Source organism: Hylobates moloch, unplaced genomic scaffold (genome assembly GCF_009828535.3).
Source record: "Hylobates moloch isolate HMO894 unplaced genomic scaffold, HMol_V3 SCAFFOLD_5, whole genome shotgun sequence".
NCBI lineage: Eukaryota > Metazoa > Chordata > Mammalia > Primates > Hylobatidae > Hylobates > Hylobates moloch.
Window position 1 is genome coordinate 79,400,264 of NW_026652280.1, and position 14,815 is coordinate 79,415,078.

The 14,815-nt window shown below is 35.6% G+C and overlaps 1 protein-coding gene and 1 pseudogene across 2 annotated transcripts in view; both read left to right on the top strand.

Moving 5' to 3' along the window:
* Positions 1–12,692, top strand: part of LOC116468222 (membrane-spanning 4-domains subfamily A member 12-like) — a 39,265-nt gene extending 26,573 nt beyond the window's left edge. For both annotated transcript variants that reach the window (XM_058439851.1, XM_058439852.1), the window contains exons 5-7: positions 7,339–7,458; positions 9,689–9,806; positions 12,506–12,692. In XM_058439851.1, the coding sequence (XP_058295834.1) occupies positions 7,339–7,458; positions 9,689–9,799 (231 nt within the window). In that variant the 3' untranslated portion in view covers positions 9,800–9,806; positions 12,506–12,692. The remainder of the gene's footprint in view (positions 1–7,338; positions 7,459–9,688; positions 9,807–12,505) is intronic.
* A 1,237-nt stretch (positions 12,693–13,929) lies between these two features.
* On the top strand, positions 13,930–14,279 carry LOC116468223 (guanine nucleotide-binding protein G(I)/G(S)/G(O) subunit gamma-10-like; annotated as a pseudogene).
* The last annotated feature ends 536 nt before the right edge of the window (positions 14,280–14,815 follow it).

The following is a 14,815-nucleotide window of genomic DNA, read 5'->3' on the forward strand; positions in this document are numbered from 1 at the left end:
AAGTGTCAGAGACCTGCATAAGGATTTATCAGGCTGGGAGTCAAGCCAATATATGAGCATATCTAAGAAGCAAAGCATCTGGCTCTGCCTGACACTAGCAGTTGAGCAGAGGCCCCATCAATCTTCAGAGCCCAGTTGGAGGTTCTGTCCAGACCCAGGCGAGGAGGGAATCCTATGACTACACATATCTGTGGAATATAGTCTCTGACCCTGGCCATTTCAAATAACATTTTCATAACTGAATTTACAGAAGGAAAAGAGAGAAAGGAAGAGCAAGCATATTTAAGAAAATAATGGCTGAAAACTTTTCAAATCTGGAAAAAGATGGCAACATGCAGATACAGGAAGCTCAGAAGTCTTCAACCAAATTAAACCCAAAGAAGGGTTAACCGAGACATACCATGTTCAAAGTAACAAAAATCAAAGACAAAGAATTCTGAAAGTAGCAAGAGATAAGAAACATGTCATATTCAAGAGGGTTCCAATACAGCTATCAGTAGACTTCTCAGCAGACATCATGCAGGCCAGGAGAGAGTGAATAATATACTTATAGTGCTGTTAAAAACAACAACAACAACAACAAAAAGTCAACCAAGAATATTTTACCTTGCAAAGCTATTCTTTTTTTGATTTTTTTTCTTTTCTCTCTTTTTTTTTTTTTTTTGACACAAAGTCTTGCTCTTGTCACCCAGGGTGGAGTGCAATGGCGTGATCTCGGCTCACTGCAACCTCCACCTCCCGGGTTCAAGTGATTCTCCTGCCTCAGCCTCCTGAGTAGCTGGGATTACAGGCACCTGCCATCACGCCTGGCTAATTTTTGTATTTCTAGTAGAGACAGGTTTCATTATGTTGGCCAGTCTGGTCTCAAACTCCTGATCTCAGGCGATCCACCCACCTCAGCCTCCCAAAGTGCTGGGATTACATGCGTGAGCCACTGCGCCCGGCCCTTGCAAAGCTATTCTAAGGAAATAAGGGAAAAATTAAAACTTTCCCAGACAAAAAAAAAAAAAGCTAAGGGGGCTCATCATCACTACACATGCCTTACAGGAATCACGAAAGGGAGCTATTTAAGCTGAAACCAAAAAAACGACGACACAAATTCATAACAAAAAACATATAAAAGTATAAAATTTGGTGGTATAAATAATACACAGTCATATTCAGAATATTCTAGTACTGTAATGGTAGTACATAAAGCAATTTTATCTCTAATATGAGTGTTAAAAGACAAAACTATTAAAACAACTATAACTACAATAAACTAAGGGATACAAATTACAAAACATATACATTTTGACATCCAAATAACAAATAGGGGAAAAAGTAAAATGTAGACATTTTGTATTGAAAGTTGTTATCAGCTTTAAAAGCCTGGTACAACTACAAAATATTTTATTTGTGCCTCATGGTAACCACAATAAAAAAACTTATAATAGTTGCACAAAATATAAAAACTAAGAAATCAAATCATACCACCACAGAAAATCATCAAATCACGAAAGACAGTAAGAGAGGAGGAAAGAAACAAAGGATGGTTTAAAAAGAAAATAAACCACAAAACTGCAATAAGAGTTCTTATATATTAATAATTACCTGGAATGTAAATTGATTAAATTCTCCAATAAAAAAATTAAGTAACTAAATGGACTGAAAAACAAAATGTAACTATATGCTGCCTACAAGACACTCGCTTCACCCTTAAGGACACATATAGGCTGAAAGTGAAGGGGTGAAGAAAGATATTTCAAAAAGTGGGTGAAGGATATGAACAGACACTTCTCAAAAGAAGACATTTATGCAGCCAAAAGACACATGAAAAAATGCTCATCATCACTGGCCATCAGAGAAATGCAAATCAAAACCACAATGAGATACCATCTCACACCAGTTAGAATGGCCATCATTAAAAAGTCAGGAAACAACAGGTGCTGGGGAGGATGTGGAGAAATAGGAACACTTTTACACTGTTAGTGGGACTGTAAACTAGTTCAACCATTGTGGAAGACAGTGTGGCGATTCCTCAGGGATCTAGAACTAGAAATACCATTTGACCCAGCCATCCCGTTATTGCATATATACCGAAAGGATTATAAATTATGCTGCTATAAAGGCACATGGACACGTATGTTTATTGCGGCACTATTCACAATAGCAAAGACTTGGAAGCAACCCAAATGTCCAACAATGATAGACTGGATTAAGAAAATGTGGCACATATGTACCATGGATGCAGCCATAAAAAAGGATGAGTTCATGTCCTTTGTAGGGACATGGATGAAGCTGGAAACCATCATTCTCAGCAAACTATCACAAGAACAAAAAAACGAACACCGCATGTTCTCACTCATAGGTGGGAATTGAACAATGAGAACACATGGACACAGGAAGGGGAAATTCACACACCGGGGCCTGTCGTGGGGTGAGGGCAGGGGGGAGGGAAAGCATTAGGAGATATACCTAATGTAAATGACGAGTTAATGGGTGCAGCACACCAACACGGCACATGTATACATATGTAACAAACTTGCACGTTGTACACATGTACCCTAGAACTTAAAGTATAATTAAAAACAAAAATAATTTTAAAAACTAAGAAAAAAAAGAAAGATATTTCCTGAAAATAGAAGCCAAAAAGAGAAGAAATAGCATACTTAACACCAAATGTTAACAAGTATGTGAAGAAAACAAGCCCTTCCTATTGTCATTGGAAGTGTAAAATGACACCATGACCTTGTAAAAATATGTGGTCATTCATTCAAAATTTAAATATACACCTGCCATATGACCCAGCAATTCATTGCTAGGCATTTACCTCTGAGAAATAAAAACATATGTCAAAACCAAAAAAAAAAAACTTGCCCACATGTTTATAGGAGTTTATTCACAATAGCCAAAACCTGAAATTGAACTAGGCAAGAAAACTTTTATCTGAAATGTTTTAGTTATTTTAGAAATAAAGCCTGGATTTTTTTAAATAAAGATTAATAATTCATGATTTTCTCTGGCTGCAATAAAAGTATAAAAGTGTTTCTTAAAATATTCTTTATACCATCTTGCTGGGTGCGGTGGCTCATGCCTGTAATCTCAGCACTTTGGGAGACCAAGATGGGCAGATCACTTGAGGTCAGGAGATCAGGACCAGCCTGGCCAGCATAGTGAAACCCCGTCTCTACTAAAAATACAAAAATTAACCAGGCATGATGGCGTGTGCCTGTAATCCCAGCTACTTGGGAGGCTGAGGCATGAGAATTGCTTGAACCTGGGAGGTGGAGGTTGCAGTGAGCCGAGATCCCACTACTGCACTCCAGCCTGGGCAACAGAGCGAGACTGTCTCAAAAAAAAAAAATTGTTTATATGGTCTCTATTTTCAAAAATTACTAAAAAACAAAACAAAACTTCATAGTAGATGGCAGGGTCATAGAGGGTAGCTTATCCCATGCCTCACACTTTTTTACTGCATCTGGCTCACACATAGTGCCCCTTCATGCTCTTCTTTCTTAATTTTTAATAGCTTTATTGAGACATAATTGACATATAATAAACAATAAACTGTACACATTTAAGGTACACAATTTGGTAAGCCATTAATACAATAAGACAGTACACATGTCACCCCCAACAGTTTTCTGATGCCCCTTTGTCATCCCTCTTGCTTATCCCTCCTCAAAACCCTCCCTCCCCCAGGCATCTACTTATCTGCTTTTTATCACTACAGATTAATTGGCATTCTCTAGAGTTTTATACACATGGAATAATACAGTATATATGCTTTCTTGTTTGACGTATTTCATTCAGCATAATTATCCTGAGATTCATCCATGTGTATAAATTATCAATCCCTTTTTTATTTCTAAGTGATATTCAATTTTATGGATATATCACAATTCATTTATCCATTCACCTATTGATGGAACTTGCATTGTTTCCAGTTTTGAGCTTTTACAAATAAAGCTACTATGAACATTTACAAGTCTTTGTGCAGACATATGCCCTCATTTCTCTTTAGTAAATACCTGAATCATAGGGTATATGCATGTTTAACTTTTCAAGAAACTGCTAACCTGTTTTCCAAAGTGGTTGTAGCATATTACATTTCCACCCACAGGCTGAGTATTCCAGTTCCTCCATGCTTTCACTCTCTTCTTACAGTGCATTTATTGTATACCTTTTTGTATTAATGATTTATCAAATTGTGTACTTTAAATATGTCCAATACCACCCCAACCGAGAGCAGGAATCGAAACAAGTATTTCTGCTTGTTTTATTCAGATAAGTTTTTCCCAGAAAAACTTCATGCTCCAGAGAAGAACATCTGCTCCATGGGGCCTTATTGATGCATTTCCTCAACAAGATGGCTCTTTTCTAAATAAAAACAGATTATTTTGACATAACTATTGCCTTTTGTATCGTTGAGAAAATGAAATGTTTACCAAATATACCTCATTTTAAAGACTGGATTATGTCAACATACCAAAATTTACTAAGCAATACAGTTGTATGTTTAGGTTATAAAATGAAATAATAAACATTTTATTTTAATTTGTCTTTCTTTAAGGGAGATTTGTTCCAAAAGAATAAATTAATTGAGATCACTATACAGCATGCAACAGCAACGTTGATAAACACATTCTTTATCCAGTGAAATTGGTTTCAGAATTCAGTAGTTCAAGCTTTTGTAATTATTATCTAATTCATATTAGATAGAAGGAAATATACATATCTTTTTAAATTTAACTTTTATTTTAAGTTCAGGGGTACATGTGCAGGTTTGTTATATAGGTAAACCTGTGTCATGGGGGTTTGTCTTACAGATTATTTCATCACCCAGGCATTAAGCCTAGTACCCATTAGTTATTTTTTCTCATCCTTTCCATTCTCTCACCCCCACCCTCCAATAGGCTCCAGTGTGTTGTTTCCCTCTGTGTGTTCATGTGTTCTCATCATTTAGCTCCCATTTGCAAGTGAGAACAGGCGGTATTTGGTTTTCTGTTCCTGCATTAGTTTGCTAAGGATAATGGCCTCCAGCTCCTTCCATGTTCCTGCAAAGAAAATGATCTTCTCTTTTTTATTGCTGCATAGTATTCCATGGTGTATATGTACCACATTTTCTTTATCCAGTCTACCATTGATGGACATTTAGGTGGATTCCATGTCTTTGTTATTGTGAATCATGCTGCAGTGAACATACACATGCATGTGTCTGTATGACAGAATGATTTATATTCCCTTGGATATATTTCCAGTAATGGGACTGCTGGGTCAAACTGTAGTTCTGCTTTTATGTCTTTGAGGAATCACCACACTGTCTTCCACACTAATTGAACTAATTTACACTCCCACCCACAGTGTATAAGTGTTACTTTTTCTCTAAAACCTTTTCAGCATCTGTCATTTTTTGACTTCTTAGTAATAGCCATTCTAACTGGTGTGAGATGTTATCCCAAAGTGGTTTTGATTTGCATTTCTCTAATGATCAGTGATGTTGAGCTTTTTTTCATATGCTGGTTGGCCACATGTATGTCTTCTTTTGAAAAATATCTGTTCCTGTCCTTTGCCTGCTTTTTAATGGGGATATTTGGTTTTATCTTTGTAAATTTGTTTAAGTTTCTTACAGATGCTGGAAGATGCTGGATATTAGACCTTTGTCAGATGCATAGTTTGCAAAAATTTTCTCTCATTCTGTAGGTTGTCTGTTCACTCTATTGATGGTTTCTTTTGCTGTGCGCAGAAGTTGCTTGGTTTAATTAGATCCCATTTTTCAATTTTCAAATTTTGTTTTTGTTGCAGTTGCTTTTGGTGTCTTTGTCATGAAACCTTTGCCAGTTTCTATATCCAGAATGGTATTATCTAGTTTGTACAGGATATATTATATATATGATATCATATATATCATATACAAATTATATATAATTAAATATATAATGATATAATATATTATATAATATATAATCATATATCATATATAATTATATATGATATACGATATCATATATTATATATCCTATACAAACTAGATAATACTAGATAATTTCCAATGACCAAATGATTATATATGGTATATATCATATATATTATATTATTATATTATTTTATTATATATTATATAATATATATTATATAATATATTTGATAATATATATGATTATATATTATATTGTATATGTTTACATATTATATTATATATATTATATAATATATATGATTATATATTATATAATATATATGATTATATATTATATTATATATGATTATATATTATATAATATATATGATCATATATTATATTATATATGATTATATATTATATAATATATGATCATATATTATATATTCTTTGTCTATAAATGTAGACAGAAATAAAATATAGTATATTTTATATTATATATTATATATCATTTATATCATATTATATATCATATATTATATATCATATGTATGTTATATATTATATTATATTATAATTATTATATATTCTATATTCTTTGTCTATAAATGTAGACAAAGAAGTAAATATAATAAATAAGGATCTTCTTAATATCATATCACCTCTCTGATCCTATACATGGACAAAGTGCAATTATGCAGCAGCGTTATACATATGTATGCAGTTCTCTACCATCTTCAAGATAAAATCCTAAATATCTAGCTGGATAGCACCTATCTTTCCAACAAAATTTTCTACAGCTCTCCTTCTTCCACTCCAAAATGAACCATAACAAACTCCTGAAATGTTAGATCACGAAAGAGTTAAGATCATAATTAAAGATCAATCCAATAAAATGAGCCATTCTTGTTATACAAATATAATCTTAAGCAATATCTTTATGTTTCTATTTATTTAAGATACCACTTTAAGGTATCCATCAGGGTATGTGTCGTAAAATATTAGCATTGTCTGATATTCTGAAACCGTATGGCACTATGAATTTGCCTACATTATTACAATTTTTTACATTCTATTCATATTTAACATGTACTTGTTTGTCTTCCTCAATAGTCTGAAAATTCCTTGAGTGCAGAGACCATTTCTTTTCTGTCTTTTTATTGACTAATGCAGAGCATAGATTGCAGAGTATAGAATAGGCATTCAATAAATTGTCAGTGAATAAATAAACTTGTTTATTATATCAAAAGTTTTATCATCTCTAAAATTGTTTATTCCTATTGAGATCCTGACAAATCTGCAGTTCTGACAGTCTTTGTAATGATCCTACTATGCTGAAAAGATCAGAATTTATATAAACCTTTTACTTTTAAAAAACTTTTACTTTAATATACTTGTCAATGATGCATATGGATAATTTCCAATGACCAAATGATTATTTTTCTCTATTGCAGGTGTCTTATACTTTAGGAGCAAACATCATAAGTGCCTGTATTTCAGTGATTGGTCTGTTTTTACTATCAATTGAGTTTATAATATATAGTAAAAGTTCAAAAAATTCTCTTTGGCCACATGTAAGTACCAGGTTTCTGTGAGAATCTCATCACAATTTTAGAATTATGTGTTAAATATTTACTAAGTGATCAGAGTACTTACGTACAATGCAAGTCATGAAGGTGACCCTCACCATTAGTTTACCTCATGGTATATGCATCTATTAAAAATTAATAGATGCATTTTGAGTGACTAAGCATTATATTCAATTCTGGACCCTCCTGACAGCCATGATATTTTTATGATGGGCAGCCCAGTTCATTCCAGGTACCTGCATCTCTGAGGTCAGTTCTCCCAGGCCTTAAAAGATCAAGTTTGTTATAGCAAGACTTGGTCTTCCAAGAAGGAACTGGCATACTCATGTACCTATGATACCCAAGGGCTTACGTTCAATGTCAGGGCTGTAGTTTACGACAGAATAAAGCTGAACTCTGTACATGTATGTAATTTTGAATGCATGTACTCAGTTCTATATCATTCATGACTATGTGGACATTTTTGCACTGCCTGCTTTGAGTCTGTCAGTTGTTCAGCAGGTCTGTGGGAGTCTAAGTGTGTTCACGTCTGCATTTCAATATCCGTGTATATCTATGTTCCCATTCATATGGAACTGTGGACATACGTGCATTTATCTGTGTATGTTTGTTGGTGTGGAGAGAAGGGGCTAGGAGGGCAAGAAGGTGGAAGTCAGTGCTAAGCAAGTTGTGTAGAAATTGAAGTGATAAGGGCCAAGGTCTTCTCTAGGATTTCTGTCCTTCTGCTCTATCCCATCTGCCCAGGGCTTGATGAAGGGCAAAATAGTGGGGACTTTTACCAATACTTAGAAATCAACTTTTCTGAACTGAATCCATTGGATATTGCCTGTATTTAAATTCCTAACTAAGTAAATTCTCCTTACTTCAACATCCAAAACTCTTGGTTAATTATCTAGTTGCAAGGAATACACCAGTTTGCATTTTGCTGGATTTTTCTTATTTCTATGTAGCTTTGAAAGTGATTTTACAGTGAGTGCAATGGTAAACCTCCTTAGGAACGATTTATGTCTCTGATTCAATAAAGAAATGAGTTTAGAAATTTTAAACTACTTGCTCAGAGTCACATGGCTAGTCACTTACAGATCATTTTTTCTAATGCAGAATGGTTTCAAATTCTAAATTATCTTACCCCACAAAATTGAGCTTTTACAAAAATCAATTCAGTGGCACATCAAAGAATCATTTTGCTACTGCAGAGAATGCTAATATTTTATGACACATACCCTGATGGATACTTTAAAGTGGAGATATTGCTTAAGATTATGTTTGTATAACAAGAATGGCTCATTTTATTGGATTGATCTTTAATTATGATCTTAACTCTTTCATTTTTCTAATTTATCTCTTAAACTATCAATATTCATATTAGTAGGAAATCCAGAATCTTCCTTTTGAGGGCCCCTCCCTGTTGACCCTCTCAAGTTACTCAAAACCACTGGGATCCAAAGGTTCGATATTGACTCCAAGCCCTTAGTTAACAGAGTCATGGAGAATCTCATCAGTCCACCAGTGTGCCCTTAATTTCCACTGCCATGGTTCAGTTACTATTAAATGACGCCATTATTTAACACTGATTTGAGTAGCCCATGGTGACCCTGTCATAAAAATGCATTGAGTACTGAAGAGGCTTGGGCTTCCAATATTACAGATTCTGTATTCTTGTCTCCAACCCAGCTACACTGCCAGGATATGGGTCTATTGGGGCTTATAGACAGAGGCACAATCCCAGGAGGAAATTCCTACCCCCAGGTCACATCAGCCCTTGTGTTGAGTCCAGGTTACACGTCTAAACATTCTTTTCTTTCATTGTTTCTCTTTAGTGTCCTTTCCTATCAACAGGGCAAATTTATATAAGCTTCTCTATTAAATAAGTTCTATAACACTAAACCTCAAGGGTGTCACAATTCCATCTTCCCCAGAGATTTATTTGCCTCATTGAAAATTTCCTGTTATTATCCACAACAGTAAACAGGAAAACACAATCAATGATTCTCATCATCCATTTGGCAGAAATATATCAATATATCATCATCCTCAATAATTATCAGTTGTAATTACAATTAAAAATATTTAAAATTCTATTGTTGAGGGTGGAGGATAGGGTGGGTAGTTTTTCTCTTCTATTTTTCTTCTTCAATTTTAGGATACCTTTATTATTTCTAAAGTGCTCACATAGAAAGATCGTAAGGAATGTACATTTTCTTTTTGGATACAGAAAAGTGGCAAACTCCTTTCAGAATATCTGTTCATATTAACCATCTTGGAGTTGTTTGTGGCAAGTATAGTCAGCCACTGGGCATCCCAAGCAAAAAAGAGAGGAAGATAAAGATGCAGTGAGTATCCCATTTTTCTCTTAGTAAATCAGAAGATGTTGTCTTCTGTTATGAACACTATTTGAATAACTAAGGTTTTGATATGAATTAAGTATAAATAATACCATCACTAAGCTGTGATTGTAGATAGCTGAAAACACTTGGCACTAACTGTCATGTACTTATATAGGTCCCTCCACAACTGAATAAATAATTTTCTCTTTTATAAAGGTGTTCTGCATTACAGGATACTTTTATGTCCACACCATATGAGAGAATAAGGCAGAAGATATGTGATTTTTCTGGCTCAGGTCTGTTTAATTCTACAGACATTACCCCAGAAACAAAAAGCTTTGTAGAAGTTGTTACCAGGCACGGGGATATGGGACTACTAAAGTCTGAAGACTTTATTTCTCAAAATTTGGGAGAATAAGTTGAATATCTAAGTGTAGAATTTTAGTGTCTTCAGAAACCAAGATTTGGGAGTAATGGAGAAGTTGAAAAAGATGGTAAAAGCCTTTTTTCAATAAAGCTATTTTCCTACTTTCTCCATATCAACTACTTCATGTCTAAAGGAAAACTTAACCTCCATTTGACCTCAATCTCACTAAATCAGAGAACTTCAGTGAAAGATATGCCCGCCCTTTTTCCCCAGTACCCACTCAACAGGCCAAGGCTTAGAGATCTATGAGACCATAAAAACAACTGAGAAGGAGACCACAGTTAACACAAAGAAGAAAGTGAGTTGTCCATATATCCTAGACCACATGTGTAGAAAGGTTTAGGAAATTTAAGCTTCCTCCCCATTTTACCACTTTCTAATCTCATCTGTTTGACACTTTGACCTGCCTTCTTACCTAGGTCTTAATCTCTTCAGGTTGCTGTTCTGTCCCTTGACTTTTCCAACTGTACCTCTATAGTTTTTGTATAGGCAACACCATATATACCCACAGCTTGGTAGATGTATACCACCTTTATTTATAATAATCCAAATGTTGAATCTCCACCCTAGACCTTTCTACTGAGCTCTAGGCTCATATTGCCAACTTCTTTCTAGAGAGTTTGATTCAAATGATTCCAAAGCACCTCAAATAAAACATATCTAAAACTGAACTAATCATCTCACCCACAAAGTCATTACCTTGTCTTTTCCATTTAAGAGCACTACTATCTATCTACCTGCCTGCCCTGGCCAGGGAGTTGAGAAATACTCTCAAATTGAAACAATCTGACAATCCTTTTTATATGATCCCCTAAATGTATTTCAATTCTGTCCTCTGTTTCTTCATCTCCCCAAATGAAAGTTTAAACAGGAAACACTTACCACACGAAAGCCTGGTATTCTACCACAACATTCATTTCTGTAATAATTTAGCCCAATCTACTTTCTTGACTTCATTTCCTACCACTCACCCCCATAAATACTGTGCTCCAGCCTCACCAATTTACTTATCATTCCATAAATATGCCTTGTTAAGTTTACCATCTTAATTTATAAATAGCTTTGTTTAGGAATCTCTATTTTGAATTAACCTGATAAAATGAATTAGGAGGGAGAGGAATTTATCATATAGATTTCTTTTCTTGTATTTCCCACTTTCTCTTGACACTCAGAGGCTACATCTTCATTTGTACTGCAAAAGTCACTTGCTTTTCAAAACATGTGAATTAGCTATAGTTCCAGATGAATTAGGGTATTGAAAACCTGTTATCTGGATCACTGATTGCCTTTCAATGAATTTTCTTTAAGTAAGGTATTAAAATGGGGAGCTGAAGTTCCACCTAAAGATATTCAAACTCGAAATCTCAAAAAAATATGGCTCTACCTAAAAGCAAAGTAAACAAAAACACAACAAACACACACACACACACACACACACACACACACACAGGTCTTATTCTTAATTCTTCTCTGAATAAAGTGAAAAGAGAACAAACATGGATTGAGTATATAAGAACATATAGATTTCTACTCCAACTAAATAGAATTTAAACTGACGGGTATTCAATGCTATACTTAATAATGCAATCAAGTTTGAGTAGAAAACAATATGTCCTTCATGATCAATCATTGTCTTGGGGACTGTCTTTTCATATAACATTGTCTTTGGCTTTCAATCTATAGAAACAAAAAAGAAGGGAGGATGGAAACCAGGGAGAAAGGGAGAGAGGACAAAGAAAGGAACTAAAAAGTATCAAAAGCACGTGGTTTAATTTAAAAATCTCGCCTGGTGAGGTGGTTCACACCCATAATTCCAGCACTTTGAGAGGCTAAGGCAGGGGAACTGCTTGAGCTCAGGATTTTGAGAACAGCCTGGGCAACACAATGAGACCCCATCTCTACAAAAATAAAATAAAATAAAAATAAAAATAAATAAAATATAAAATAAATAAAATTAAAATAAAATAAAATGCATGAAGTTGAAAAAATTACCCAGGAGTGGTGGCACATCCCTGCAGTCCTATAGCTACTTAAGAGGTGGAGGTGGAAGGAGGTCTTGTGCCCAGGAATTCAGGGTTACAGTGAGCAGTGTTAGTGCCACTGCATTCCAGGCTGGGTGACAGAGAGAGACCTCATCTCTAAAAAAATAAATAAAATAAAAATCTCAATGATGAGAATACTTCTATTAGAATTATGTCCAAAATTCTACCCCAAATTCTATAGTTCTTTATTTTAGAGTGTGCTAATGATCAATTTACTGATATCTAACTTACCTCAGGTTCATGGCAGAAGGAGATCCTTTCTCTACATATTAAAGAAACCATCGGTGAGCTCAGTCAAGGAGGAAAGTTTAGTGGCAAATGAAGAACTTCATTCTGTTCAAGAGGCTTCTTGGAAAATGTAATTTCATTAAATTCATCTCAGTATTCTCTTCCCCCTATTTCATTAATAAAAATTAAAATTGATGAATATAGTTATTTTTGTCTATGTGAGGAACTGTGCATGAATTTATCTCAGTTTGAATATGGTCAGCCTGAGTTAAGGGATTCTTCCATACAAGAGAAGTTCTATGAATGGGCACGTTTCTAGAGTAGAATCTATACCTAAAATTGATAATGATGTAATAAATGCTAACTCGAGAAAATTATTTCATTGTGAGAAGGAGACTTCGCATAAATGATAAATAATCCCATTGCTTGTGAAGGCTTCTTTGCTGATTAGCTCTAAATACTACTTCTAATTATTTCTTTCTCACTGGATATTATTAAAACATGCATAGCTTACCTATAGTGAAGAAAGTATATTACAATTAGCCATATCTTTATGTTATTGAGACTACATGAATTAATAGCTACTGGATTTAGTTTGTCTAGAAAGCCCAGCTCCCAAAACGTTACATTTTTTGGCCTATAATTTTACACTGTGGCTTATCACACTCAAATTTTAAGTAAATTATCTTAGAAATGTTTTGTTGTGTCTATAAGGATGCTTCCTATTTTTTAAATTTTCTTTGATGTCCATACCCCACTCCCCCTTCCCTCCCTCCATGAGCAATTGTTCCACTTTATAAAACATGCATATTTTACTTGTCAGTATCTCCCCAAAAATGTATGGCATTCTATTGTAGGAATGTATTTGGAATCCATGAAGATCATACCCACACATAAATTACACGCACAAACTTTGCTCCTCCCAACAGTAAGTTTTAAAGATCTATCCATGTTGCTATCGGTACCTCTATCAGTTGATTTTAAATGCTGCCTAAAAGTCTGTGCCATGCACCTAGCACATTTATACATTCGCTGTCCCAGGAATGGGCAACTGGGTTCCCCCCATCTTGCCCCTTAAGTAATTTGGGGGGATACAAATTCAAGATTAGAGTATCTGTGTTATTTATGTATATGCCATTTGTTTATGAAGCGCAAAAATTTCCACCATTTAGAACAGTCTTCTGTTGCAGGTCCTTTATTATTGTGTACTTTTTCTTCAGTCTAGTCTGTATACTTTTGTTCTCTTAGGAATTCACAGATTCTGGTTCACCAAGAGAGTTGCTTCTTATTTTTCAATGTGGCAATGGAATTTTTTTGTAAGGGTGCTCCTTGGAATTGGAGTTCATATGAAGAATAAGTAGCGGCGCTCGGGGCTGGCGGCTCCTCCCCGCCCGGCCAGGCCCAGCAGCCCTCCGAGGCCAGCGCCGCCGCCATGTCCTCCGGGGCTAGCGCGAGCGCCCTGCAGCGCCTGGTGGAGCAGCTCAAGTTGGAGGCTGGCGTGGAGAGGATCAAGGTGCGGGCCCCGGGTACCCACGCTCCGGTCCTTCCGCCCGCGGGGCGTGAGAAGAGGAGGCCGGCGGCCCGGACCGGGCGCCAGCGGGGGACTCGGTGGCGGCGGCGAGGCCTCGGCGGGGCGCGGGGGGCGGCGGGGCCCGCGGTCTCTCAGGCAGCTGCAGAGCTTCAACAGTACTGTATGCAGAATGCCTGCAAGGATGCCCTGCTGGTGGGTGTTCCAGCTGGAAGTAACCCCTTCGGGAGCCCAGATCCTGTGCTTTACTCTGAAGACTCGAGAGAGAAGTTCACTGAGGAATGCCTTCAAGCACAAAGTGATGAATGACTGCCTTCAAGTCTCAAGAAAACACTTTTCCCTAACTTTTAGAGATATTTCAGCCCTTTCCTGTGGCCTGGTCCTATAGCCAAAATCACAGATATTCATGAGTTTCTACTTGAGTGAGGAAACTGGGTGAAGGAATAGAGTTTTAAATAGTAATAGCTTGTTTTTTTGTGCAAGTACTTTTACACATAAGATAAACAAAAACCTTGCCACCAAACATACCAAAATTCACCTCTTTCATAAGTGAGTTACTAAGATTTCTATACCTGGAATATCATATAAGTTTCATTTACTGGATGTTTACATTTTAGGAAGGAAAATAGTTTTGTTTATATAAACAATTGAATACTTGTAAACTGTTGTTCCTAGAAGATATTTATACCATAAAAAATTTGTTCTTTTCCCATGAATTTACAATTCCTAAATGAAGACCAGAAAGTACAGATTGCTGGGAGGAAGAATAGGCTTTATTAATCAACTGATG